The sequence below is a fragment of the Bos javanicus genome, chromosome 6 (genome assembly GCF_032452875.1).
Source record: "Bos javanicus breed banteng chromosome 6, ARS-OSU_banteng_1.0, whole genome shotgun sequence".
Lineage (NCBI taxonomy): Eukaryota > Metazoa > Chordata > Mammalia > Artiodactyla > Bovidae > Bos > Bos javanicus.
Genome location: NC_083873.1, coordinates 57,137,024 through 57,163,216, shown reverse-complemented (window position 1 = coordinate 57,163,216; position 26,193 = coordinate 57,137,024). Strand labels below are relative to the sequence as shown.

Sequence of the window (26,193 nt, the reverse complement as noted above, 5' to 3'; positions counted from 1 at the left end):
GCTCCAATGGAGGAGTGATAGAGAGATGCCCTTTTGGGACTGGAGTTTCTCAGGGCAAAACAGTACCCAAGTGTTTCCCATGTTTCAGATGTCAGCCACTGGTAAGTGGGAGTGGTGACGGTTTCTGCTGGTTCTGTTTTTCCCAGTTCCTGTCTAAGGGAGCTTGCTGGGCTGTGGAGAGGCTCTTGGCCTAAAGATACTAGAATATGTGTTGCTGGATGTCTAGGAGCCAAGGGGTGACCAGATGGAAAAACAATGCGGTTCCCTGTGCCTAGGGAACAGCAGGTGAGAGGTGCTCAGTGAAGACAGGTCGGGTTATGTGAGAGGGAAAAGACCTTTGGGAAACCAGGAAAAGGCCTCAGAAGAAACAGGAGGAAGTTTTAAACACCTTCCAAGACCAGAATGCAGAGTCCAGGTCAGAAGAATACTGGTCTATAAGAATGTTCTGGCCACCTTACCTACATCCCCTAAATCACAACCTATAGAAGTCAGAGCGTGGCTGGGGTTAGGGATGGAGGGGAAGAAGTGCTGGGTGGTGTAAGAAAGGAGAAGATGGTCATGTTCCTACTTCCTGCTGGAGGGGCCTGGCATATGGTTGGCCTCAGTCGGGGGAAGGAGATGTAGACTGAAGTATTCATTATCATCTTCAACTGGACATATTGATTGCTGAACTGAGATGGATTTAGTATCCAGAAGCAATTAGAGGGCTTGTCTTTTCTGAGAGTGATGAGAAGAGTTGTGAGATCTGCCCTTGTTTCCAGCCAGATGAGAACTAGCTCCACAACATGAGTTTGAACAGCAAGAGACAAAACAAAGCTGTTCTGGGATTGAACCTCGTGAGTCTTATCTTTCAGTATAATTGTTATACCAGCAAAAGAGAAAAGCTGAAGTATCCATTCCAAAAGGGCCCATTATAATTCATAGTAAACACAGAAAATGGAAGTGAATTTGGTTGACTCGATCTTTTCCCCAGTTTTTACAAACATACATGTAAAAGAATAGGTATTTACCTTCTTTGCTACTTCAGCTAGCAGAAGGGTCTTTCCAGTGCATGGTCCACCATATATAATAAGTGGGTTGATGTGCCCAGTTTTGCTTGGAAGAATGTATTTATGCACGATGTTTAGAGATTCACATTTGTACTCGTAGAAGGAGGCATATGTTTTACATAAGGACGAATGCTGAAGGATTTCATCATAGAGCGTATCAGTTTCTGTGTCAAAATTCTGTTGAACCGTGGCCTGAATTATGTCAATCATGTCCTCATAAAATTGTTTACCAAGTCCTTCTATGTAATGGTTTTCTATTTCTTGGGAATAGCCTAGTTTCATGTCACAATGAGTAACAGATGTGTACACTCTCAGATTAGATGAAGCAACAATGGTAGGAATAAATTCATCCCTGAGTTTTATCAGCTTCTCTTGGGCTTCAGGGTCCCGAATAATTCTTGGTTCTGTTCCAGTTATATCCATGTATTTTCCCATTTCCGGGATTTTCACGAAACGCTCAATGTTAGCAATTTTCCTAATATAGCAAACACACTTCTTCAGGAATGCTGGAGTTTGCTTTCCTAGAGCAAAGTCAAATTCATCCTCTATCGCTGAAAGAAAATACAACAAGGAGTTTACTGTCTAGAACCAAGAAGCAACGCACCCACGCTTTTAGCATGTGGCTCTCAAGTCAGTAGTGGTAGTTTATTTTGCTTATAGTGTGTAGCTGAGTTATCTTTAGAATAATTTCTCAAGTCCTTAATTTCCTATTTGTCTTTTCCTGAACAGCCTGGATCCCAGAACAATGGATTCTAAATACAATTGTTTAATTTCCTCCAAGACCTGAGGGAGAGGTTGAACATAATCATAAGAAAGAAAGCACACTAAGCTTATAGTTGCTTCTTCTAAGTTCCCACGTGGCTTTCCTCCCAGACTCCAGAGGTTCTAAGAGTGGAGAGCAGGAACTAACTGGGGCAAGGAGAGAACGAGGAAGAGGCCACATGACGAATCTAGTCTATTTCTTCCTCGTGGGTCTTTCCTCCACTGTGGTTTCACCATTTTGCTTGAGATGCATACCCCAGACATATATGTGTAAATATAAATGTAAAAGCATGTTCAAAATATAATTATGTGCTAATTTCATTTATCCATTATCCATGTCACTGTTAAATCCCATTACACCCATCAGAGCAGGAACAGGAAAATGACTCAGTATGTAACTTTATTTCTTCTGAGATAAACCATGTTAGGGCTTGTAATACATATGCTCACATAAAAGTAAATATACTTTCTAAATCATTTGAGGCCCCATAAGAACATTTAAAGTTGTATCAGTACTAATAAAAAGCAACAATTATGCACAATTTTAGGGAAAAATTTAAAATAATTAAACCAATGGACATGAATTTTAAAACAAGCAGTCTTTTGAAACTTTTCTCCCCTCTGCTTTTCTTTATCCAGTTGGTCTTAATTGAGCATCTGCTATGTACCAGGCATGCTGCTAGTTGCTTAGGATACAGTGGTGGGAGAAAACAGAATGCTGAGAGAAAAAGCTATTATGAAGCTTATAGTCCAGTGGAAGATGGCAGACATGAGTCACAGAGTCCCACAAAGAAATGTATTATTTTTATGCCTGGGAAGTTGAATGATATGGTGCCTTGAGAGCAAACAATTGAGAAATCTAATCCACTTGGAGAAGTCAGAGAAGGTTTTCTTAAGGCGGTGACTGCTGGGCTGGGATCTGGTGGAAGCATGGGGGCAGGGGATGGGGCTGGTTGTAACTTAGACCATCTCAATATACTGGCCACACCTCCCACATCAAGCAAAAATGAAACATAGGTATAGTCTATAAAGTAACTATGAAGGGAGGTGGGAATTTTATTTAAAAATGGTACCTTTTAGCAGAATTTCTGATAATATTTTTTCAGTAATGATAGCAATTGATAAAGATTTGTGATTGAAGTAAAAGAGATGTATTTATATCCACCAGTGTTGAATAAGCTGTGCTATTCACATCAGTATAGTTTCTTTTTTTAAATTTTATTTATTTTTGGCTGTGCTGGGTCTTCGTTAGTTCACATGGGCTTTATTTAGTTGCAGTGTGTGAGCTTCTCACTGTGATGGCTTCTCCTGTTGCAGAGCCCAGGTTCTAGAGCACTGGGGCTTCAGTACTTGTGGTGTATGGGCTCAGTAGCTGTAGCACACGGGCTTAGTAGCCCTGAGGCATGTGGAATCTTCTTGAACCCATGTCCCCTGCAGGGGCATGTGGGCCCTTAATCACTAGATCACCAGGAAAGTCCCAAATCAATATGTTTTACCCAAGATTTTATTCAGGAAAATTGTATCAGGAGGCCAGATAAGGAAGCTTATATAACATATGTCTACTTTTCTTTTTGTAGAAGAGTACAAATTTGTTATAATATATACAGGGAAAGATGCAAGAAATTTGGATATTCTGAACTCCTGCAGAAAGTAGCCTTTGGTCCACCTCTTCTTATCCAGCCATCTGTGTTCCACCAGGGAAATCCCTCTATCTGGTATTCTTATTTGAAGATTTCGGAAAATATTAAAGTAATATTGTAGTGTAAACCCTGACAGTTTTTTTTTTTGGGGGGGGGCACTGTTTTTTAATAATGCAAATGTCTGACTTAAGCTTTGATTGCTGAGGCGTCCATTTCAATGAGACCTATCTTGAATAAACTCATTAACAGCCACACATACAGAGCAAGCCAGCCCCCCTCACTGAGACTCCTTTGTTTAAGAGCTCTTGGTGGACTTCAGTAACTAACCTTTCTGGCCACTTGTTTTTCTCTCTTCCTGTGCTTTAAATTCCCACTTTTACGTTTTAAATTTACCAGTAAAGAGTGAGCCCAGTAAAAGCAGAACCCTAGATGTGTGTGCTCTGTCTCTCTTTCTCTCTCTGCTTCTGACCTTGTTGTGTAGCTTTAGATGTGCTCTGGAATTTCCAGGTCCTATAAGTAATGTGTATGTGTGTTCAGTCATGTCAAACTTTTTCTGACCCTATGGACTGTAGCCCTCCAGGCTTCTCTGTCCATGGGATTCTCCAGGCAAGAATACTGGAGTGGGTTGCCATTTCCTATTCCACTTACAAGTTATAAGCCTTTATTTTTTCAAAGTTACCTGATGGTGATTGCTGAAGAGTATCTTGCAATCCTAATAAGAGACAAAAAGGCTGGTCTAACTACCACATTGGTTATTGATAGACTGGCACAAAACAAATATACTCTATCCATTTCAAAGAGCTGGCCCCTCTTCAGCAATTTTCACTGTGCAAACATGGTCTTAAAATGAGTTGGAATGTAAATTAAAATTTCATGAGCATGCACATCTTTTAGAGATGTAACCCCAAATAGAAAATAGGCCAGCTATAGTATTTCATACTATCTAGTACAAAATGATTAATCTTCATATGGCTATCCATGTGGACCAAGTTCTTTATTGTGGAGAAAATTAAGAGAAAGTATTTGCTTATGAATTTTTTAAAACTTGGGCTGTCTAACTCTAAGTCAGAGGATGCCCTCCCCAACTGATGTCTCTTATATCAAGAATAGCGGAGTGTTTGCTCTTGGTATTTTTTTCCTGAAACAGCACATTTTTTAGGAATAGGGGAGTTTTGCCCTTGATAAAGACAAAGAACCAGGGCTTCAAAAATGGATCAAAAAGATCCCAGAGGAATAAGGATATATGTTAACCTGTATATTCTAAAGATAGTACTTATTCCTGGTGATTTTAGCATTTTTAGGGAGAACTAAAATAAGACCCAATTTTTGACATCTTCTGGAGAATGAATTTGTCAAAATTATTCATACTTTCTCTGAGGTTGAAATACAAGCATATCCGGCGAGAATGGTATCAAGTGCTTCTTAGGTTTTCACAAACATTTTGCCACATCATTCACAAAACCAGTCTGAAAATGCAACTACTGTTGCTTTCTTCTTCAATAATTCTTTGCTATCACCTCTTAAAATAAATGCTACTTAACCAATTATTTTACCTAGGAGTCTGCATCCCCTGGAAACTATGACTGACATATTCCTTCAGATATGTGATTTCCTAGGCAATTCCTAAAAATAAAACCTCTTTTCCACAGCTGAAAAAGGCCCACAAGTGAGTCTCTGCTCAGCAGTTAGGGATATTTTTTATTTTAAGGCTAATCTAGACCCTGCCACTCCCTTACTTCCCAACCTCTGATAGCTTCCCATCTTATGCAGTGATGGAAGAAATTTTCACAGATTGAAATATGAGGAAGTCATTCTGGCTTATACTTGATTTGGGTTGAACTGCATGTTAAATAGAACAGCCTGTCTTCTGGCCCATCAAACATGCATTGTACATCTGATTTAACCACTAAAGGAAAGAATACATCTAAAAATCAAACTGGAATATCTATGATTCAGGCATCCAAAATGGAACCAGTGGCCATTGTGTATGGGTTTCAGACATTTTTCCTGCATCACTGAGAACTTGAATTCTCTGAACTGTATCAGGTGGAAGAACACCACCAGTTCATTCTCAAAATAATATCTGCTAGCATCTGCCTAGGTCTCAAGGTCTACCCATTGTAACTATGTGACCATTTCAGACCCCAACCAGTCCTTATTTGACATGCATCCTGACTTCTTGCCAGCTCTAATTATAACACAATTCAAGTGCTTCTTGAATCTGTCTCTCTCAGGCTACAGTCCTCAGTTTGGCTTGAATAAAACTCTATTCTATTTCTATTACAGATTGCCTATTGATTATTTCTATTGTTATTATGGCCTGTGCCCACCTTCTAACCTCATCTCTCCTTCTCTGAGCTTGGCAATCTTTACCTTCTTCCTGCTCCTAGAACTTGCTTAGGACATTCCTGTCTCAGGAATCTTGAAGCTGGCAATCCCTCTGCCTAGAATTCTCTATTTTAGATATGACACTGCCAGCTCTGATTCATTCTGCCATTTAGCTCAGAAGTCATTTCCTTATCACCTGCCCTATCTAAATCTGGACCCCCACAGCCTTCCTCAGGCCCTATTATTGTATTACTGTATTTTATTCATAGCACTTATCCTTTCTGACATGATATTGTTCATTTATTTGATTACTTGCCTATCACTTATTTTCTCCTCACTAAACAATAAGTTCCAGGAGAGCAGAAACCTTGCCTTCTTCATCATTGTTGTAGCCCCAGTGCCTGGCATGTATATGCCCTCAATAAATGTTTGCTGAGCAAGTGAATTAATGAACAGTTCAACTGAGAAATACTGGCTGAGTCTGGTCTATTATATTCAGCCTCCTCTGATTTCTTTTAAAGTCATATTTTTGGAGAATTCCTCAAGTTAAGTAAGTAAAAGCTTATCTTTGAGTAAAAAGTTTACTTGTCTCTCCAGGAGATAAAAACATTTAGAAAAATTAAATTTCATCAGGCAGTAAATACTATTAAATTTACAGAACCATAAAAGGAAACAGTGAATATATCTATTAATGATCAATTCCTCAGTTTACGGAAGATGCATAAAAAAATTACCTGAGAACAGGTACCTCTTGGCTTGGCTGTGTTTCATCTTCCCCTTTTCATGTAACAGTTTTACAGCAGTCTTAAATATCTTCTTGATCTCATCTGATATCTCTTGCCAGGTCTTCTCATTCTTGGCATTGGCAGAAGGTTGCATCTTTAGAAAGGTGAAAATGAGATGTTAGTCTTAAATCATCAATAAAACTCAATATTTAAGAGGAAGAGAATCATTGTTATTTGAAAGTCTACCATGGGCCTTACCATGACAGGTGCTTAATGGATAGTATCTCATTTATTCTCCCTAGTACCCTGAAAGTGATGTGAACTCGCCCAAGTGACACAACGGTGTGAAGCCAAACAGGATTTGTTTGTTTGATTTTCTCAATATATTGGGTGTTTCACTCTTGAGTTTTGATTCAAATGTTGTAACAAAAATCATATCTTCAATACAGTTAAAGGTCAGACTAGTCAAAAGGATGGTTTTTCCAGTAGTCATGTATGGATGTGAGAGTTGGACGATAAAGAAAGCTGAGCACCAAAGAATTAATGCTTTTGAACTGTGGTGTTGGAGAAGACTCTTGAGAGTCCCTTGGACTGCAAGGAGATCCAACCAGTCCATCCTAAAGGAGATCAGTCCTGAATATTCATCGGAAGGACTGATGCTGAAGCTGAAACTTCAATACTTTGGCCACCTGATGCAAAGAATTGACTCATTGGAAAAGACCCTGATGCTGGGAAAGATTGAAGGCAGGAGGAGAAGGGGACTACAGAGGATGAGATGGTTGGATGGCATCACTGACTCGACAGACGTGAGTTTGAGTAAGCTCTGGGAATTGGTACTGGACAGGGAAGCCTGGTGTGCTGCAGTCCATGGGGTCGAAAAGAGTTGGACACGACTGAGCAACTGAACTGACTGACTCATATGTTACTGTTTAATTGTCTTTAGTTGTTTCTTCCTCATTTTTTTTTTTTTTATTCTCTAGGAAATAAAATAGGAGTGCCTACCAAGAAAGTAACATTTATAGAATCTTGCTGATAATCTTATTCAAACAATCATTTACTTAACAACAATTTATGCAGAAACATGGTTCAGTCAATAATTTAAACTTCCCTAGAGGCTCATAGTGGAGAAGGCGATGGCACCCCCCTCCAGTACTCTTGCCTGGAAAATCCCATGGGTGGAGGAGCCTGAAGGCTACAGTCCATGGGGTCGCAGAGGGTCGGACACGACTGAGCGACTTCACTTTCACATTTCACTTTCATGCATTGGAGAAGAAAATGGCAACCCACTCCAGTGTTCTTGCCTGGAGAATCCCAGGGATGGGGGAGCCTGGTGGGCTGACGTCTATGGGGTCACACAGAGTTAGACACAACTGAAGTGACTTAGCAGCAGCAGAGGCTTGAAGGAACAGCTAAAGCCAATTAAATATAGGTGTAACTTTTACAGCTTTGCAAAACTGGTTTATTGAGGTATCATGTTTTTTGATATCTACTTTACCAGCTACTGCCTTTACTCCTGGCATATTTACCTGGTGAATGGTTTGGGATTTACCCCAGTATTCTCCGTATTCTTCCAGATAATAACTTCAAAAAATACATTTGAGGAAGAAGAAGAATTGAGTAATCTGACATGATTTCATTTTGCATGGAGAAAATGCTTTCTGTTAAATGTCAGAATGGCCAAAACACAGGGATCTTAAATGAAGAGCTGTTGCTAACCCAGGGCTCTTCTTCTCTTGGATCTCCTGGGTACTGCATTATCAAGGATATTTTCTTTGGAAGAGGAATGGATATCTATGCCTTCTTTTCTTTTTAAAATTTTATTTTTTAATTTATTTGGCTGTGCAGTCTTTCTCTAGTTGTGGCAAGTGAAGGCTACTCTCTTATTCGCAATGGGTGGACTTCTCTTGTTGCGGAGCCTGGACTCTAGAATGTGGGCTCAGTAGTTGTGGTGCTTGGGCTTAGTTGCCCTGAAACATATGAAATCTTCCTGGACCAGCAATCAAACCCATGTCCCATGCATTGGCAGGAGGATTCTTAACCACTAGACCATCAGGGAAGTCCTATGGCTTCTTTTCAACCTCTTTAAAAGGTCCAGGCAATAATTAGGCCCATCTGTTTTCTCCACCTCCTTCATTCAGTTTCAGGGGACACATGATGGATACATTTGGGAACAAAGTTGGGGAAGAGACAATGACACTTTCTATCACACTCAACTCAGTTTAGTTCAGTCGCTCAGTCATGTCCAGCTCTTTGCGGCCCCATGAATCACAGCACGCCCGGCCTCCCTGTCCATCATCAACTCCTGGAGTTCACCCATGCTCATGTCCGTCGAGTCGGTGATGCTATCCAGCCATCTCATCCTCTGTCGTCCCTTCTCCTTGTGCCCCCAATCCCTCCCAGCATCAGGGTCTTTGCCAATGAGTCAACTCTTTGCATGTGGTGGCCAAAGTATTGGAGTTTCAGCTTTAGCATCAGTCCTTCCAATGAAAACCCAGTCTTCTCTAACACCACAGTTCAAAAGCATCATTTCTTCAGTGCTCAGCTTTCTTGACAGTCCAACTCTCACATCCATACATGACCACTGGAAAAACCAGAGCCTTGACTAGATGGACCTTTGTTGGCAAAGTAAAGTCTCTGCTTTTGAATGTGCTATCTAGGTTGGTCATAACTTTCCTTCCAAGGAGTAAGCATCTTTTAATTTCATGGCTGCAGTCACCATCTGCAGTGATTTTGGAGCCCAGAAAAATAAAGTCTGACACTGTTTCCACTGTTTCCCCATCTATTTCCCATGAAATGATGGGACCAGATGCCATGGTCTTAGTTTTCTGAATGTTGAGCTTTAAGCCAACTTTTTCACTCTCCCTTTCACTTTCATCAAGAGGCTTTTTAGTTCTTCTTCACTCATGTATGCCACAACCTCTCTGCAAGGTTCTACATAAGGCACAAGAAAATAAATTACTGATGTATGAAATGTTAAAGGAACATACTGAATTAAAAGAAAACTTTTTTATAGAGACTATAAAAAATAACTTGGCAGATTTTTTAAAAGATTGCCTCCTCAAAAAAAATCTTTTACAAATTAAAAATATAACTGTTGAATTTGAAAACTCAATGCACAGAGGAGACACAGCTGAAGAAGAAATTTGGTAAACTGGAAAAAAGATCAAAAGTGACTTTCCATATAGCACAGAAAGATAAGGAAATTGATAATGTGAAAGATAATTAAGAGACATGGAGGATACAGATGCAAGCTATTGTATATGGGATGGATAAGCAACAAGGTCCTACTGCATAGCACAGGGAACTATATTCAGTATCCTGTGATAAACCATAATGGAAAAGAATATGAAAAAGAATGTATGTATGTGTGTGTGTATATATATATATATATATATATATATAGCAATCACTTTGCTGCTGCTGCTGCTGCTAAGTCGCTTCAGTCATGTCCGACTCTGTGCGATCCCATGGACTGCAGCCTACCAGGCTGCTCCACCCATGGGATTTTCCAGGCAAGAGTACTGGAGTTGGTTGCTATTGTCTTCTCCAAATCACTTTGCTATATAGCAGAAATTAACACAACACTGTGAATCGACTATAGTTCAATAAAATTTAAAAAATTAAAAAAAAGAGATATGGAGGATAGGGTGAGGCAATCTATTGTACATGCAACTGAAGAGCTAAAAGGAAAGAAGGAATAGAGGAGAGACAGGATTTGATGAGATGATGGCTGAGAATTTTCTAAAACTGATAGAATATATGAATTCATAAATGTAGGAAGCACAACATATACCAATAGGAATATATACATTACAGTGAGATGATAAAAATACACATTTTCAGATAAACAGAACTTATCACTCTTTTGGAACTTCCAAAAGATATACTTCAGGAAGAAGGAAATGACCCCAGAAGGAAAGTCTAAGATGTCAAAAAAGAAAGGTGAATTTGGAAGATTTCTTAGGTTTGGATTTAGTTGTTAAAAGGAAATTTAGAGTCCAGGGCAGAATAACTTTCTGTCTCCTGTGCCTTTTCTGTGGAGAAAAACCACTCCTGTGTGATGTAAACAGTTTAAAAATGTAGAGAGAGACACACTTTGGAGAGAAAGATAACTTACTGCATTTGTATTGCTTTTCAGCATTTCTGATTTGGGTCTGAGGTAATAAGCGGCTGGCACCGAGTTCTCATCCCGACAGTACCACTCTTCCAGTAACTTGGTGTCCAGCTTCGCCTCTATGGCAGCATCCAAGATCATTTCAAACTCTGAGGCTTCAACTTCTCCGGGGATTCGGATGTTCCCATATTTCTCACCTAATAGTCCCTGTGTGTCACCAAGAGAATTCAGTTTAGTGTATCAGCAAGAAAGTCTGTTTTAGTGTTCACGTCATATGACCACTCAATATGTATTAATGAATAGATAACAAGATACTTTATTCCATCACAGTGGATATGTTTGCACATGGATTATTTTGTAAGTAAAATTAGACCATTTATATTGTAGTGTAATAAATTCACATACTGAGATTGCATATTGGACAAATCCAAACTACAGAATTTTGTAACAAAGAAATTTCCCCAGAGTTTACATAATATAACAAAAGTTACCTATTTTGAGAATTTTGGTTGGTTCATGACAAAGAAAAATGATGTGTTGGACTCTATGAAATATCAAACATATAAACTCACAAACAAACAAAAATTGCTTTGTATAGAGTTAATAGTTTGATTCTAAGCCCCAGATTTACACAGCTACAAAGAAAGAAGTATGAGATCACTGAGTATGACAGATCCCTCTGGTAACTGAAAAAAATTAAAAATATAAACAAGATATCATTTTGTACCTATTAAACTGGCAAAGGAAAATGTGCTCAGCGTTATGTGGACATATGAGAAAATGCCTCTGTAGAGCTGATGGGTATGTAAATTGATCCAATATTTCTTTGAAGGGTATTCTGATAATACATACGAAAAGACTTAAAATACATGACTTTTGGCAATTTTTCTTCTGGAAATCTGTCTTTAGAAAATAAGGATGTACATAACGACTTATCAGCATATTTATGCTGAACCTGTTTGAACAGAAAGGAGTTGAACCTAAGTGTCCAGCAAGTGGGAACACTTGAATACATTTAAACATAATTTGGTATCTCTATTCAAAGGATGTACCAAATTATGTTTTAGAACTCTATTGCTGCACAAAGATTTTTATAATCTATTAAGTAAAAAGGTGAGTTACAAAACAGTGTGTATAAGATGAATCTGATATTGTATATACATTATATATATATATGAGAAATAGATCATATATATGTACAGATATAAACATAACATATACACATAGAGATTTTATAAGAATACACAGCAAGGTTACCAAGGGCTACTTTTCACTGAATGGTTTTAAATTTATTTTGGTTGTTTTATGAATTTATAGCTTTTGTATTAAAATTTTTTTTACAATACAAAATGTATTATTTTGTAGTGAGAAAAACTACAGATATTTAAATTTTTTACACCTGATGATGCTGCCTATACTCCTCGTGGAGCAACACTTTCAAAGGCTCCTCTAAGTGTTTGCTTAAGCCCATGGTTCTCAAAATGTCCTCAGAGCAGCACCATCTGTGTTATCTGGGAATTTGGTAGGCATGCAAGTTCTCAAGGCCCATCTCAGACCTCCTGAATCAGAAACTCTGCTGATATAGCTGAGTTTAATCTGTGTTTTAGCGAGCCCTCCAGGTGTCTGAACCACTGGTGTAAACTGTCAAAAATATTAGCTTACATGACACCTGGCGTTTCAATTAATCTTCAGTGTCTTATCTGGTAGAAATAGAAGGAATATACAGAACTCTAACATAGATCTATACTATCCAAGGCATGTTGGTCCGCTTTATAATATCCATGGGAAGATTTCTGTTTAATTTGTGGCCATCTTCATCCTTTCTTCCTGTTGACTAGCACCTTTGCCATAAGCTTCCACTACTGGAAGTCTACCCACTGGAAGGTGAATTGTGGTTTGGCTTCCTTGGGAGCATTTCTTACTATCTCTGCAACCCAGAATTTTCTTTTCATCTCAGACAGGCAGGTGGGAGAAGAAAAGTCCTGGATAGACCTGTTTCCTACATAAATTCATGACCTAAACTGTAATATAAGATGATAAACCTCATGAGGGCAGAGACCAGAGCTTTTTATTCCTAGCACATAGAAGTATTAAAAAGCATATTTATTGACTACTTGAACAAACCAAGACAGAGAAAGATATCCTTGGAGTTTGTTCTGTTCTTATTTGAAACTTCATCTTTTGTGTAAAGATAGTATTTCAGCTCTCAGCAGGTAAAGTAACAATTTGGGAAAGTACCAGTTTTGTCAGCAAACTTCACTTCAATCCTGAACATCAATTAAGAGCACTTTTATTTGAATCTGCATTTGTTTAGGGCTATTCATGACAACAGGCTGTATGTAACAAAAATAACGCCATTTAGACTTGTTTTTCACTTAACAATTCCTCTTCTAAAATCCCTTGTGTTAAACTTGGCTAAATGAGCAGGCATGACCTCTCATTCTACCACAGATACAGGCAGAGATGATCCTTTTATGGGGAGCCAGCCTGGTGAATGGACTACCCTGGTGGCTCAGATGGTAAAGAATCCACCTGCAATGCTGGTTCGTCCCCTGGGTTGGGAAGATACCCTGGAGGAGGGCATGGCAACTCACTCCAGTATTCTTGCCTGGACAATCTCCACGGACAGAGGAGCCTGGTGGGCTGCAGGCTATGGGGTCACAAAGAGTCGGACATGACTGAGTGACTAAGCGCAGCACAGCACAGTCTGGTGAGTATCCTATTCCTCTTGGGTAATTCTGGATAAGGATAGTCAGGATCTTCAGTCAGAAATATCTGTTGTGAAGAGTGAGGTGTTTGTGTTGGGAGAGTTAGCTGCAAACTTACCTAGGCAAGGGAGGGACTAAGTGGACTTCTAAACAGTAGGGGTAGGACTTTTTGGAAGAATTCTCAAAGCAAACAATGGAGTTTGGTCATTGGATGAAAGACTTGGTAAACAACCAGAACATTAAATATGCGGTTTAGTAATTGACAATTCTTTAGCCAGCAACCAATGAAGCCTAAGAATATGATGGACTCAGCAACCAAGATCCAGGGAAATACCAGCTGGATTTCAGGCATGAAGTAGGAAAGGGGACATAATAGCAACTAGTGAAATAAGATCATGTCCCAGGGAAGGACCATCATCTCTATATTATCAATTTATTGTTGGTTCTTCATCTTCTCTCTGCTCTAAATAAGGCTGGTCACAGAGTCTAGGCCAGGATCAAATCTATGGATCAGTTTCTGAAACATGCTTCATGATGACATGCACCACATCACCCAGGGGGGTTTGTTAGCAGGTTACAAGATGCCGTCTCAGACCTAAGGACCACTGGGCTTGGGGAACCTAGAAATCTGGATTTTAAAATGTGGTTACAAATGAATCTATTGATTTCTCAATAGACTTTAAGGACCACTTGCTGTGGGCAATGCATATGTGGTCTCATGAGTAATGGTTCACAAGCACCAAAGGGACAAGACAGAGAACACAGCAGATCACTACAAAATAAATAGAAGGCTATTTAAAAATAATTATTTGAGTTGAACAGCTGGCACCAAATACTAACATTATTTGATCAATATAGTAAGGTAAAATATTCCTTCAGTTCAGTTCAGTTCAGTTCAATCGCTCAGTCGTGTCCGTCTCTTTGTGACCCCATGAATCGCAGCACACCAGGCCTCCCTGTCCGTCACCAACTCCCAGAGTTCACTTAAACTCACATCCATCGAGTCAGTGATGTCATCCAGCCATCTCATCCTCTGTCGTCCCCTTCTCCTCCTGCCCCCACTCCCTCCCAGCATCAGAGTCTTTTCCACTGAGTCAACTCTTTGCATGAGGTGGCCAAAGTACTGGAGTTTCAGCTTCAGCATCATTCCCTCCAAAGAAATCCCAGGGAGATTACTAAAGAAGAAAAAAATATCCTTATCCCATTGAAATAGCAAATTATATTGAGCACCTGCTATATATAAAGTGCTAACACAGAACTTCAGAAAAGTAATAATGTGAGATAGGCTTAGAGTTACTTATTGGATTGTTCTCCCCAAGTCTTTGCCTTCTCTCTATTGATTCTTCCTTTGGGTAGAATGCTCATAAATCATGAAGCAGTTACTTTTCAGGAGTCCCAAATAGGATTCTGTCTCAGTATTATCTCACTATTTGAAAAATGGCAAAAAGAGAAACAGTAAAAAGGGAATTTGCTACCACACTTTTCGGGAAGACTTTTTGGGGTTCTATGTGGCTACAGTTGGAGAAGGCAATGGCACCCCACCCCAGTACTCTTGCCTGGAAAATCCCATGGACAGAGGAGCCTGGTAGGCTGCAGACCATGGGGTCACGAAGAGTCGGACACGACTGAGCAACTTCACTTTCACTTTTCCCTTTCATGCACTGGAGAAGGAAATGGCAACCCACTCCAGTGCTCTTGCCGGGAGAATCCCAGGGATGGGGGAGCCTGGTGGGCCGCCGTCTATGGGGTCGCACAGAGTTGGACGCGACTGAAGCGACTTAGCAGCAGTGACTACAGTTACAAGGTAACACACACACAGCATACCTGTATCTGTCAGGAATGGCAACAGTCAATTTAGAGGAAGATACAGTCCAACTCAGTTACAAAGTTCAGCTTCCATGGCCAATGGTTCAGAGCAGGGGTAGAGATTCAGGGCTAAGTCTAAAATGCTAACAATAAAAGTGGCAGTGGCAAGACGGAGGTCCAGTCTTGGTTTCCTAATCAGACTGTTCCTTAGCCCTGTAGCCATGGAGAGTAGACATGCCGTAGGGATGACCCTATGGCAGCTGTAGAAACTATGCCCAAGAAAGCATTATTCTGTTCACTGTCAGTAGACTATTTACTCCCATAACAGAAGAAGAGTCAGATTTTCTACATCTTTCTGACCCCAATTTTCAAGAGGGTAATTTTTTGCTTGGTTAAACCAGTCTTTGGAGAAGGCAATGGCAAGCCACTCCAGTACTCTTGCCTAGAAAATCCCATGGATGGAGGAGCCTGGTGGGCTACAGTCCATGGGGTCGCCACGAGTCGGTCACGACTGAGTGACTTCACTTTCACTTTTCACTTTCACGCTGGAAAAGGAAATGGCAACCCACTCCAGTGTTCTTGCCTGGAGAATCCCAAGGATGGCAGAGCCTGGTGGGCTGCCGTCTACGGGGTCGCACAGAGTTGGACACGACTGAAGCAACTTAGCAGCAGCAGCAGCAGCAAACCAGTCTTGAGAGAACGGAGAAGTTAAATGTAAAAGAACTCTCTACTCTTTGTCATCCTTGCCTTCCTATGTGCTGAAATGGATACATCTAAGCCACTGCTTAGAGGAGTTCTCTTTTCTTTTGCACAAATAGCTTGGGTAAACCAGTTTTTGGAGAAATCTGATGAATAGTTGAGACCTATTGAAGAAAGTAGGGAAAATCACTAGACCATTCAGGTATGACCTAAATCAAATCCCTTATGATTATACAGTGGAAGTGAGAAATAGATTTAAGGGCCTGGATCTGATAGATACAGTGCCTGATGAACTATGGAATGAGGTTTGTGACATTGTACAGGAGACAGGGAGCAAGACCATCCCCATGGAAAAGAAACGCAAAAAAGCAAAATGGCTGTCTGGGGAGGCCTTACAAATAGCTGTGAAAAGAAGAGAAGCAAAAAGCAATGGAGAAAAGGAAAGATATAAGCATCTGAATGCAGAGTTCCAAAGAATAGCAAGAAGAGATAAGAAAGCCTTCTTCAGCGATCAATGCAAAGAAATAGAGGAAAACAACAGAATGGGAAAGACTAGAGATCTCTTCAAGAAAATTAGAGATACCAAGGGAATATTTCATGCAAAGATGGGCTCGATAAAGGACAGAAATGGTATGGACCTAACAGAAGCAGAAGATACTAAGAAGAGGTGGCAAGAATACACAGAAGAACTGTACAAAAAAGATCTTCATGACCCAGATAATCACGATGGTGTGATCACTGACCTAGAGCCAGACATCCTGGAATGTGAAGTCAAGTGGGCCTTAGAAAGCATCACTACGAACAAAGCTAGTGGAGGTGATGGAATTCCAGTTGAGCTATTTCAAATCCTGAAAGATGATGCTGTGAAGGTGCTGCACTCAATATGCCAGCAAATTTGGAAAACTCAGCAGTGGCCACAGGACTGGAAAAGGTCAGTTTTCATTCCAATCCCAAAGAAAGGCAATGTCAAAGAATGCTCAAACTACCGCACAATTGCACTCATCTCACACGCTAGTAAAGTAATGCTCACAATTCTCCAAGCCAGGCTTCAGCAATACATGAACCGTGAACTTCCTGATGTTCAAGCTGGTTTTAGAAAAGGTAGAAGAACCAGAGATCAAATTGCCAACATCCACTGGATCATGGAAAAAGCAAGAGAGTTCCAGAAAAACATCTACTTCTGCTTTATTGACTATGCCAGAGCCTTTGACTGTGTGATCACAATAAACTGTGGGAAATTCTGAAAGAGATGGGAATACCAGACCACATGACCTGCCTCTTGAGAAATCTGTATGCTGGTCAGGAAGCAACAGTTAGAATTGGACATGGAACAATAGACTGGTTCCAAATAGGAAAAGGAGTACATCAAGGCTGTATATTGTCACCCTGCTTATTTAACTTATATACAGAGTACATCATGAGAAACGCTGGACTGGAAGAAACACAAGCTGGAATCAAGATTGCTGGGAGAGATATCAATAACCTCAGATATGCAGATGATACCATCCTTATGGCAGAAAATGAAGAGGAACTAAAAAGCCTCTTGATGAAAGTGAAAGAAGAGAGTGAAAAAGTTGACTTAAAGCTCAACATTCAGAAAACGAAGATCATGGCATCTGGTCCCATCACTTCATGGGCAATAGATGGGGAAACAGTGGAAAGAGTGTCAGACTTTATTTTTCTGGGCTCCAAAATCACTGCAGATGGTGACTGCAGCCATGAAATTAAAAGACGCTTACTCCTTGGAAGGAAAGTTATGACCAACCTAGATAGCATATTGAAAAGCAGAGACATTACTTTGCCAACAAAGGTCCATCTAGTCAAGGCTATGGTTTTTCCTGTGGTCATGTATGGATGTGAGAGTCGGGCTGTGAAGAAGGCTGAGCGCCGAAGAATTGATGCTTTTGAACTGTGGTGTTAGAGAAGACTTTTTTTTTTTTTTTTTAAATTTAGAGAAGACTCTTGAGAGTCCCTTGGACTACAAGGAGATCCAACCAGTCCATTCTGAAGGAGATCAGCCCTGGGATTTCTTTGGAAGGACTGATGCTGAAGCTGAAACTCCAGTACTTTGGGCACCTCATGCGAAGAGTTGACTCATTGGAAAAGACTCTGATGCTGGGAGGGATTGGGGGCAGGAGGAGAAGGGGACGACAGAGGATGAGATGGCTGGATGGCATCACTGACTCGATGAACGTGAGTCTGGGTGAACTCTGGGAGTTGGTGATGGACAGGGAGGCCTGGCGTGGGGTGATTCATGGGGTCACAGTCGGACATGACTGAGTAACTGAACTGAACTGAACTGATATTTGATATTGCATCGAGGTCTATATATATTAGTTATATCATTGCTCAGTCTGCCTGCATGACCCTGAATTAAAGAAATGCATATGGCTGAAATAATTTTTAACTTTTCATTGAGTTGTTTGAATATTCTGTCAATATACACATGAACATAAGTGTATGGGATTTCTCCTGAGTCTGGAAATTCATAATTGCCTCTCCCATTCACCTAATCAAATGGCCCATCTTGAAACACTGAAGATGTCTAATATTAGGTAGGAAGCAACAATCCAAATGAGTGCTTAAATACAACCTGGGAATTAAGCCCAAATGATTGAAAAGTCTAAGAAAAACTTCTAGTGTAGTTTCTGTATATAAAATTCTAGAAAAGAAATACTTCTAGAGGCTTTGGAACTAGATAGAGGTGTTTGCACAATATTGTAAATGTACTAATGCCACAGAATTGTTCACTTTACAGTGGTTAATTCTATGTGATATGAATTTCACGTCAATTTTTTTTAAAAAGAAATACTTTTTGAGTTATTGATTTCCTTGCAACTGAGAACTTAAGTGTAAAAGGACTCTCTACTCTTTGTATCATCTTTTCCTTCGTTATGCTGATATGGATATGTCTAAGCCACTGCTTTCAAAGGCTTAGGGATAACATTTTCTTTCCCCTCAATTGATTTTTCTTTTCCTTTGCACAAGCATTGATTTTTTTTGGTTTGTCCTTGTCCTCTCCCATTCCCCCCCAAGTTCTTTATGTGTGGTTAGTTCTGCCTGGGTGTGCAATTGAGAATCTTTGAAGTCTGAGTCTGATGCCATGCAGTTTTTCTTGCAGCAAACAGAAGAGAGAGGTTGATGTATTCTCCATAGTGTTGGCGAGCTCAGTATGTCTTTGCTTTTTCTCTGTTGTGGGATATCAGGAAAGACTGGTGAGGACAGTCTTTCTAGGGTTATGGAAGCTAGGCTTCAAAGGCAGGTGGGCAATTGCTCCCTGGGCTACTGTTGATGAGCCATCATTCATGGGAAAGCTGCAAGAGAAAGGCGCGATTCCATCACCTGCGTCCCCTCCCCCCATTGATGCCATAACAAACCAAAGTACATACTCTTCAAATGCCCCATTCCCTTCAACCCAGTCACTAATGCAAGGTAGGTGGAACTATTCCTTCCTTTCTTTAAGCTTCTCTATTATTTCTTAAGGGGCTTTCCTGGTAGTTCAGCTGGTAAAGAATCTGCTGAAATGCAGGAGACCCTGGTTCAATTCCTGTGTCGGGAAGATCCCCTGTAGAAGGGATAAAATTCACATTAATACATACAATTTGCTGTTGTACTTGATTTCATTTAATGTTCATGATTCTGTGAAATAGGGAGTTGCAGCAGAGGACACCAAAGCTTACAGACCTCACCTGGCTTGTCCAAACCACCTCTCTAAGAAGATGTGGAGATACTAACGCTTGAATATAGGGCTTTCAGTAATCTCATTCTTTCTACTTCATCAAGTTATATGGTGCTGTGCTCCCTCCTAAGAGTACCTGCAGATGGCTTACATCCTTGTGATGACTGTTTTAGTCAGGCCATTACACATGTCTGTGCAAGCATGCACTGCACACTTCCAGGGGCCACTGTTCACAAGGACTGCAGGATGTTCAGTGTTATGGCCTTGGGTGTTGCATTCGATTTATCTGCCATTGGGTGGAGAGACAAAGATGATTGTGATGTAGTCCTTGGAGCTCACAGCCAACATTTATAGTCAGTCCTCTGTTGCTGAATGAGATAAATAAACAATTCCAAGAATCATCTGAACCTGCTTCACACACTTGATGCTATTTTCTCAATGTTTTTCCAAAGTCAAGAAACACCTTCACAACTGACTTAAGATTTTCTAAATAAACATAAGATAACTTAGTTAGCAGTGGATTGCAACTCGATTACTCATACTTTGTGTCCTGTGTCACAGGGAATGAAAGAAACTGGAGAAAGGGGGATATGATGCTTGGTTTTATGTATCATCTTGACCATGGGGTGCCCAGATATTTGGCGGAACATTATTTGGGGTGTGTCTGTGAGGGTGTTTCTGGATGAGATTAGCATTTGGATCAGCAGACTGAGTGAAGTGTTAATAGACTGCCTTCTTGAGTATGAGTGGACATCATCCAGTTCATTGAGGGCCTGAATAGAATAAAAAGATGGAAGAAGGAAAAAGTCCTTTTCTGTTTGACTGTGTTGAGCTGGGGCATTGGTCTTTTCCAGCACTTGGACTGGGACTTCTATCACAGGCATTGGTGGGTCTCAGGTTTTTGGACTCAGGTTGAAACTACACAACTGGTTTCCTGAGGCTCTAGCTTGCAGAGGGAAGATCATGGAAGCTTCTGGCCTCCATGATCATATGAGCTAATTTCTTATAATCATAAATATATATATACCTCTTTATATTATAATCTCCTATTGGTTCTGTTTTTTCTGGAGAACTGTGACTAATACAGGGGATGAATTGGAACTAATAATGACAAATAACTAAAACATTATTTCTTAGGACTACATAATGTCCATACTAAGGATGATCTAGATAAGATCTTTAAGAAAGATATGTTTAGCATCAACAGACAAAAGGGTAATACCTTTAGATAACTGTTCATCTCTCAGTCATTAGAGATACACTCTTGTATTCATGGTTGCCAAGATTGGATGTTAGCAGATATACTTAGCACATAATGTTTAGCATTTTTCATGTCATTCAATTATCCAGATACCCATGATGAAACTGTCAGTGTATAATGACTATTTACATCTTGTATCTTTCTGGGGAAAAAATATCCATTCTCACAGTGAGTCTGTGTTTCATGACCCACAAACAAGAGTTTCTGAAATAGGATATATAGACACAGAGACATTAATGCATGCAAAAAATATATTTTGAGGTTAGAAAAAGGCAAAATGTTAGGAGTAACCTTAGAAAGTCACTGAACCTCCTTGGGTCTCAGCTTTTACATCTGTAAGTAGAGATAAAGTTTTACCTTTGGTCATATATCTGCTCTGGTTTCTTTTGTGAATCGAATAGTTACTCCAGGTAAAAGTGCTCTGTGAAATGTAAATACTTGGCAATATTTAAGACACCATTACTTTAAACAGTTTATAGAGAAACATACATACTCAGTGCACTCAAACATACATACAGCAAAAACAAGACCAGCAGCTGACTGTGGCTCAGATCATGAACTCCTTATTGCCAAATTCAGACTTAAATTGAAGAAAGTAGTGAAAACCACTAGACCATATAGGTATGACCTAAATCAAATCCCTTATGATTATACAGTGGAAGTGAGAAATAGATTTAAGGGCCTGGATCTGATAGATACAGTGCCTGATGAACTATGGAATGAGGTTCGTGACAATGTACAGGAGACAGGGAGCAAGACCATCCCCATGAAAAAGAAATGCAAAAAAGCAAAATGGCTGTCTGGGGAGGCCTTACAAATAGCTGTGAAAAGAAGAGAAGCGAAAAGCAAAGGAGCAAAGAAAAGATATCAGCATCTGAATGCAGAGTTCCAAAGAATAGCAAGAAGAGATAAGAAAGCCTTCCTCAGTGATCGATGCAAAGAAATAGAGGAAAACAACAGAATGGGAAAGACTCGAGATCTCTTCAAGAAAATTAGAGATACCAAGGGAATATTTCATGCAAAGATGGGCTCGATAAAGGACAGAAATGGTATGGACCTAACAGAAGCAGAAGATATTAAGAAGAGGTGGAAAGAATACACAGAAGAACTGTGCAAAAAAGATCTTCATGACCCAGATAATCACGATGGTGTGATTACTGACCTAGAGCCAGACATCCTGGAATGTGAAGTCAAGTGGGCCTTAGAAAGCATCACTACGAACAAAGCTAGTGGAGGTGATGGAATTCCAGTTGAGCTCTTTCATATCCTGAAAGATGATGCTGTGAAGGTGCTGCACTCAATATGCCAGCAAATTTGGAAAACTCAGCAGTGGCCACAGGACTGGAAAAGGTCAGTTTTCATTCCAATCCCAAAGAAAGGCAATGTCAAAGAATGCTCAAACTACTGCACAATTGCACTCATCTCACACGCTAGTAAAGTAATGCTCACAATTCTCCAAGCCAGGCTTTAGCAATATGTGAACTGTGAACTTCCTGATGTTCAAGCTGGTTTTAGAAAATGCAGAGGAACCAGAGATCAAATTGCCAACATCCGCTGGATCATGAAAAAAGCAAGAGAGTTCCAGAAAAACATCTATTTCTGCTTTATTGACTATGCCAAAGCCTTTGACTGTGTGGATCACAATAAACTGTGGGAAATTCTGAAAGAGATGGGAATACCAGACCACCTGATCTACCTCTTGAGAAATTTGTATGCTGGTCAGGAAGCAACAGTTAGAACTGGACATGGAAGAATAGACTGGTTCCAAATAGGAAAAGGAGTACGTTGAGGCTGTATATTGTCACCCTGCTTATTTAACTTATATGCAGAGTACATCATGAGAAACGCTGGACTGGAAGAAGCACAAGCTGGAATGAAGATTGCTGGGAGAAATATCAATAACCTCAGATATGCAGATAAACACCACCCTTATGGCAGAAAGTGAAGAGGAACTAAAAAGTCTCTTGATGAAAGTGAAAGAAGAGAGTGAAAAAGTTGGCTTAAAGCTCAACATTCAGAAAACGAAGATCATGGCATCTGGTCCCATCACTTCATAGGCAATAGATGGGGAAACAGTGGAAAGAGTGTCAGACTTTATTTTTTTGGGCTTGAAAATCACTGCAGATGGTGACTGCAGCCATGAAATTAAAAGACGCTTACTCCTTGGAAGGAAAGTTATGACCAACCTAGATAGCATATTGAAAAGTAGAGCCAGTACTTTGCCAACAAAGGTCCATCTAGTCAAGGCTATGGTTTTTCCTGTCATCATGTATGGATGTGAGAGTTGGACTGTTGAAGAAGGCTGAGTGCTGAAGAATTGATGCTTTTGAACTGTGGTGTTAGAGAAGACTCTTGAGAGTCCCTTGGACTGCAAGGAGATCCAACCATTCTGAAGGAGATCAGCCCTGGGATTTCTTTGGAGGGAATGATGCTGAAGCTGAAACTCCAGTACTTTGGGCACCTCATGCGAAGAGTTGACTCATTGGAAAAGACTCTGATGCTGGGAGGGATTGGGGGCAGGAGGAGAAGGGGATGACAGAGGATGAGATGGCTGGATGGCATCACTGACTCAATGGACATGAGTCTGGGTGAACTCTGGGAGTTGGTGATGGACAGGGAGGCCTGGTGTGCTGCGATTCTTGGAGTCACAGAGTCGGACATGACTGAGCGACTGAACTGAACTGAATAGAAATATACACCTGGATAGATGAGAAGGGAAAGAAATGTCTCTTGATTAAAGAAAGACAAACAGAAGATAGAAAGGAGGAAAAAATGGGTAAATGGTTGTTTACAGGTGGTGTGAAGGTGAGACATTACATGGGGAGACAAGAACAAACTCCTCCACTCTTCAGGGTGGGGAAAAAGAGGCTTAAAAGAATGAACCTGGGTTAACTGTGTCAGTGTCTAGAACAGCAACAGATGTGTGGAATTAACTTTACAGAGAACACAGGCAGGCTTAGGGGGAGCTGACAACCCACATGCAAAACATAAACTAAAAAAAAAAATTGAAGACCTAACCTTCCATGTGAATGAGATAGGGTCTTTAAGGAGGTAATTAAGGTTATGTGAGGTCATAAAGGTAGAGCCTTAATCCACTCTGGTGCCCTTCTAAGACAAGGTAGTAACACTAAAACCCCTTTTTTTGGTCAAACAGGAACACAAGAGGAGGCAGCCATCTTCAAGCCAAGGAGAGCTTTATCATCACAGCCCCGCCATGCTGTACCTTGATCCAGACTTCCAAATTCCAGAACTGTGAGAAAGTAAGTTTCTGTTGTTTAAGCCACCCCTTCTCTGGTATTTTGTTATGGAAGTCTGAGCTAATATAAGCATAAAGATGAAAAAAAATGAAGCAGTTTTTGTTAACACAATATTTGGTATCATTGGCAATTCATCCTAAAATGTATTGAGAGGGCAAAGCTGTAGATTAAGTGATTTACCTAACAGAATAGCTAAGTTAATGCTATGATTTAGTTTTTTCGAGAGTCTCATCTCCTATAAAATTATAATTTACCTTTTTTTCTTAAAATTTATATTCATAGTTTAACTATGGTTATTAAATTTATACATTGAAACCCATCACTGAACTTAACTGATACAAATAATATTTACTTATATCCATGTAATTCTGCTACCCTTTAGTTAGTGCCATGTGCTTTTCTCTGTAACAAAGTTTCATTACCTGAAAAATAACACATTATTCTGTGAAAAAAATTCAGTCTAAAATGGAACTAGAGGATATATATTCTTAGGAAAGCAAATCTTAAGGTCTGAGAGACTGATTTCTTGTAAAATCCTGATTTACAGAGAACTGATAATATTGGAATTTTCTTAAATTAATCAGGGATTGTCTCACATTAACCTCGGAAAATTAGGCTGATGGTTTCCAGAAGCATGAGCAAGAAGTGACCGGGGTGGGGTTGGTCTCACAAAATAAGCTGAGTTGAGCTTTGTTTGTATGACTGGACTGGTTTTATCTGCTTGAGGAATTTTTAAAGTTGGCTTCTGTTTATGTTTGACTTTAACAGACTCTCCCTGAACTCTCCCCTCTTTACATTTCCTGCCCATAAAGACAGCCTCCCTCAAAGGCTCATCAGACTCGCTACAGTTTGCATATTTCAAATTGCAGTTCTTCTCCTACTCCTGAATAAACTCAGCTTTTTGTAATTTCAAGCTTGCCTTATTTTACCCTTTTATTTAAGTTGACAATTCCTAAAATACATTGGAGCAGAGGAAACAGCCAAAAGGGTAAAAAGGGTTGGGCAATAATACCATGTTGGAATTTGTAGCTAATTTAAATCAGTTCAAAGTTCAGGTTACAACCCTAACTGCAAACAGTTGCCTTATAAAACCAAGAACTGTGTAAAGATTACTCGGATTCTAAAATGCTAGAGAAAGAATTCATTGAGAATGTGAATACAGAAGAGCAGGGTTTTATTGTTGTTGTTTTGCTTGCTTGTTTTTTACAGGGGGTAGTGGGTAAAGAATCCGCCTGCAATTCAGGAGACTCTGGTTCAATTCCTGGGTTGGGAAGATCCGCTGGAGAAGGGATAGGCTACCCACTCCAGTATTCTTGGGCTTCTCTTGTAGCTCAGCTGGCAAAGAATCTGCCTGTAATGTGGGAGACTTGTGTTCAATCCCTGGATTGGAAAGATCCTCTGGAGTAAGGGAAAGGCTACCCACTCCAGTATTCTGGCCTGGAGAATCCCATGGACTGTATAGCCCATGGGGTCACAAACAGTTGGACAACGACTGAGTGACTTTCACTTCAGTGGGGAGAGAGTTTGGACATATTAGATGTGAGATGCTATTATTTAAGTGGTACTGTCTATGAAGCGATTAGAAATGGATCTATAAAGTCAAAAGAGCAATTTGGCTGGAAACGTAATCCTGGAAATCATGTATTCATTCAACAAATATTTATTGGGCACTTGACTCACAGGGTGACTCATCATTTCGGTTTGCTCAGGATTATCCCAGTTTGAGGAGCTTCCCTGGTGGCTCAGATGGTAAAGAATCCACCTGCAATGCGGGAGACCTGGCTTCAATGCCTGAGTTGGGAAGATCCCCCGGAGGAGGGCATGGCAACCAACTCCAGTATTCTTGCCTGGAGAATTCCATGGACAGAGGAGCCTGGTGGGCTATGGTTCATGGAGTTGCAAAGAGTCAGACACAGTTGAGTGACTAAGCACAGCACATCCCAGTTTGAGCAATGAACATCCTTGGAGCCCCCTTATTCCCAGGGAAGGCAGGAAGGTTGGTGATACTAACAAGACCATCACGGTCTCCCACTCCTTTTGGGCTTTCCTTCTGGGACAGCAGTCAGAGATCTGTATGCATTAAATAGTTCAAGAAGGAATTAGAGTGAAAAGAGCACAAGGTTGAGGATCACCAACCTTTGAGTGGGAACTGAAGCAGGAGGTGG

General features: G+C 40.2%; 1 protein-coding gene across 1 annotated transcript in view; it reads left to right on the top strand.

Moving 5' to 3' along the window:
* Positions 1 to 26,193, top strand: part of LOC133249148 (sterile alpha motif domain-containing protein 1-like) — a 108,498-nt gene that overhangs the window by 51,818 nt on the left and 30,487 nt on the right. The window contains exon 4 of the mRNA XM_061419227.1: positions 23,926 to 24,031. Within this exon, the coding sequence (XP_061275211.1) occupies positions 23,926 to 24,027 (102 nt within the window). The 3' untranslated portion in view covers positions 24,028 to 24,031. The remainder of the gene's footprint in view (positions 1 to 23,925; positions 24,032 to 26,193) is intronic.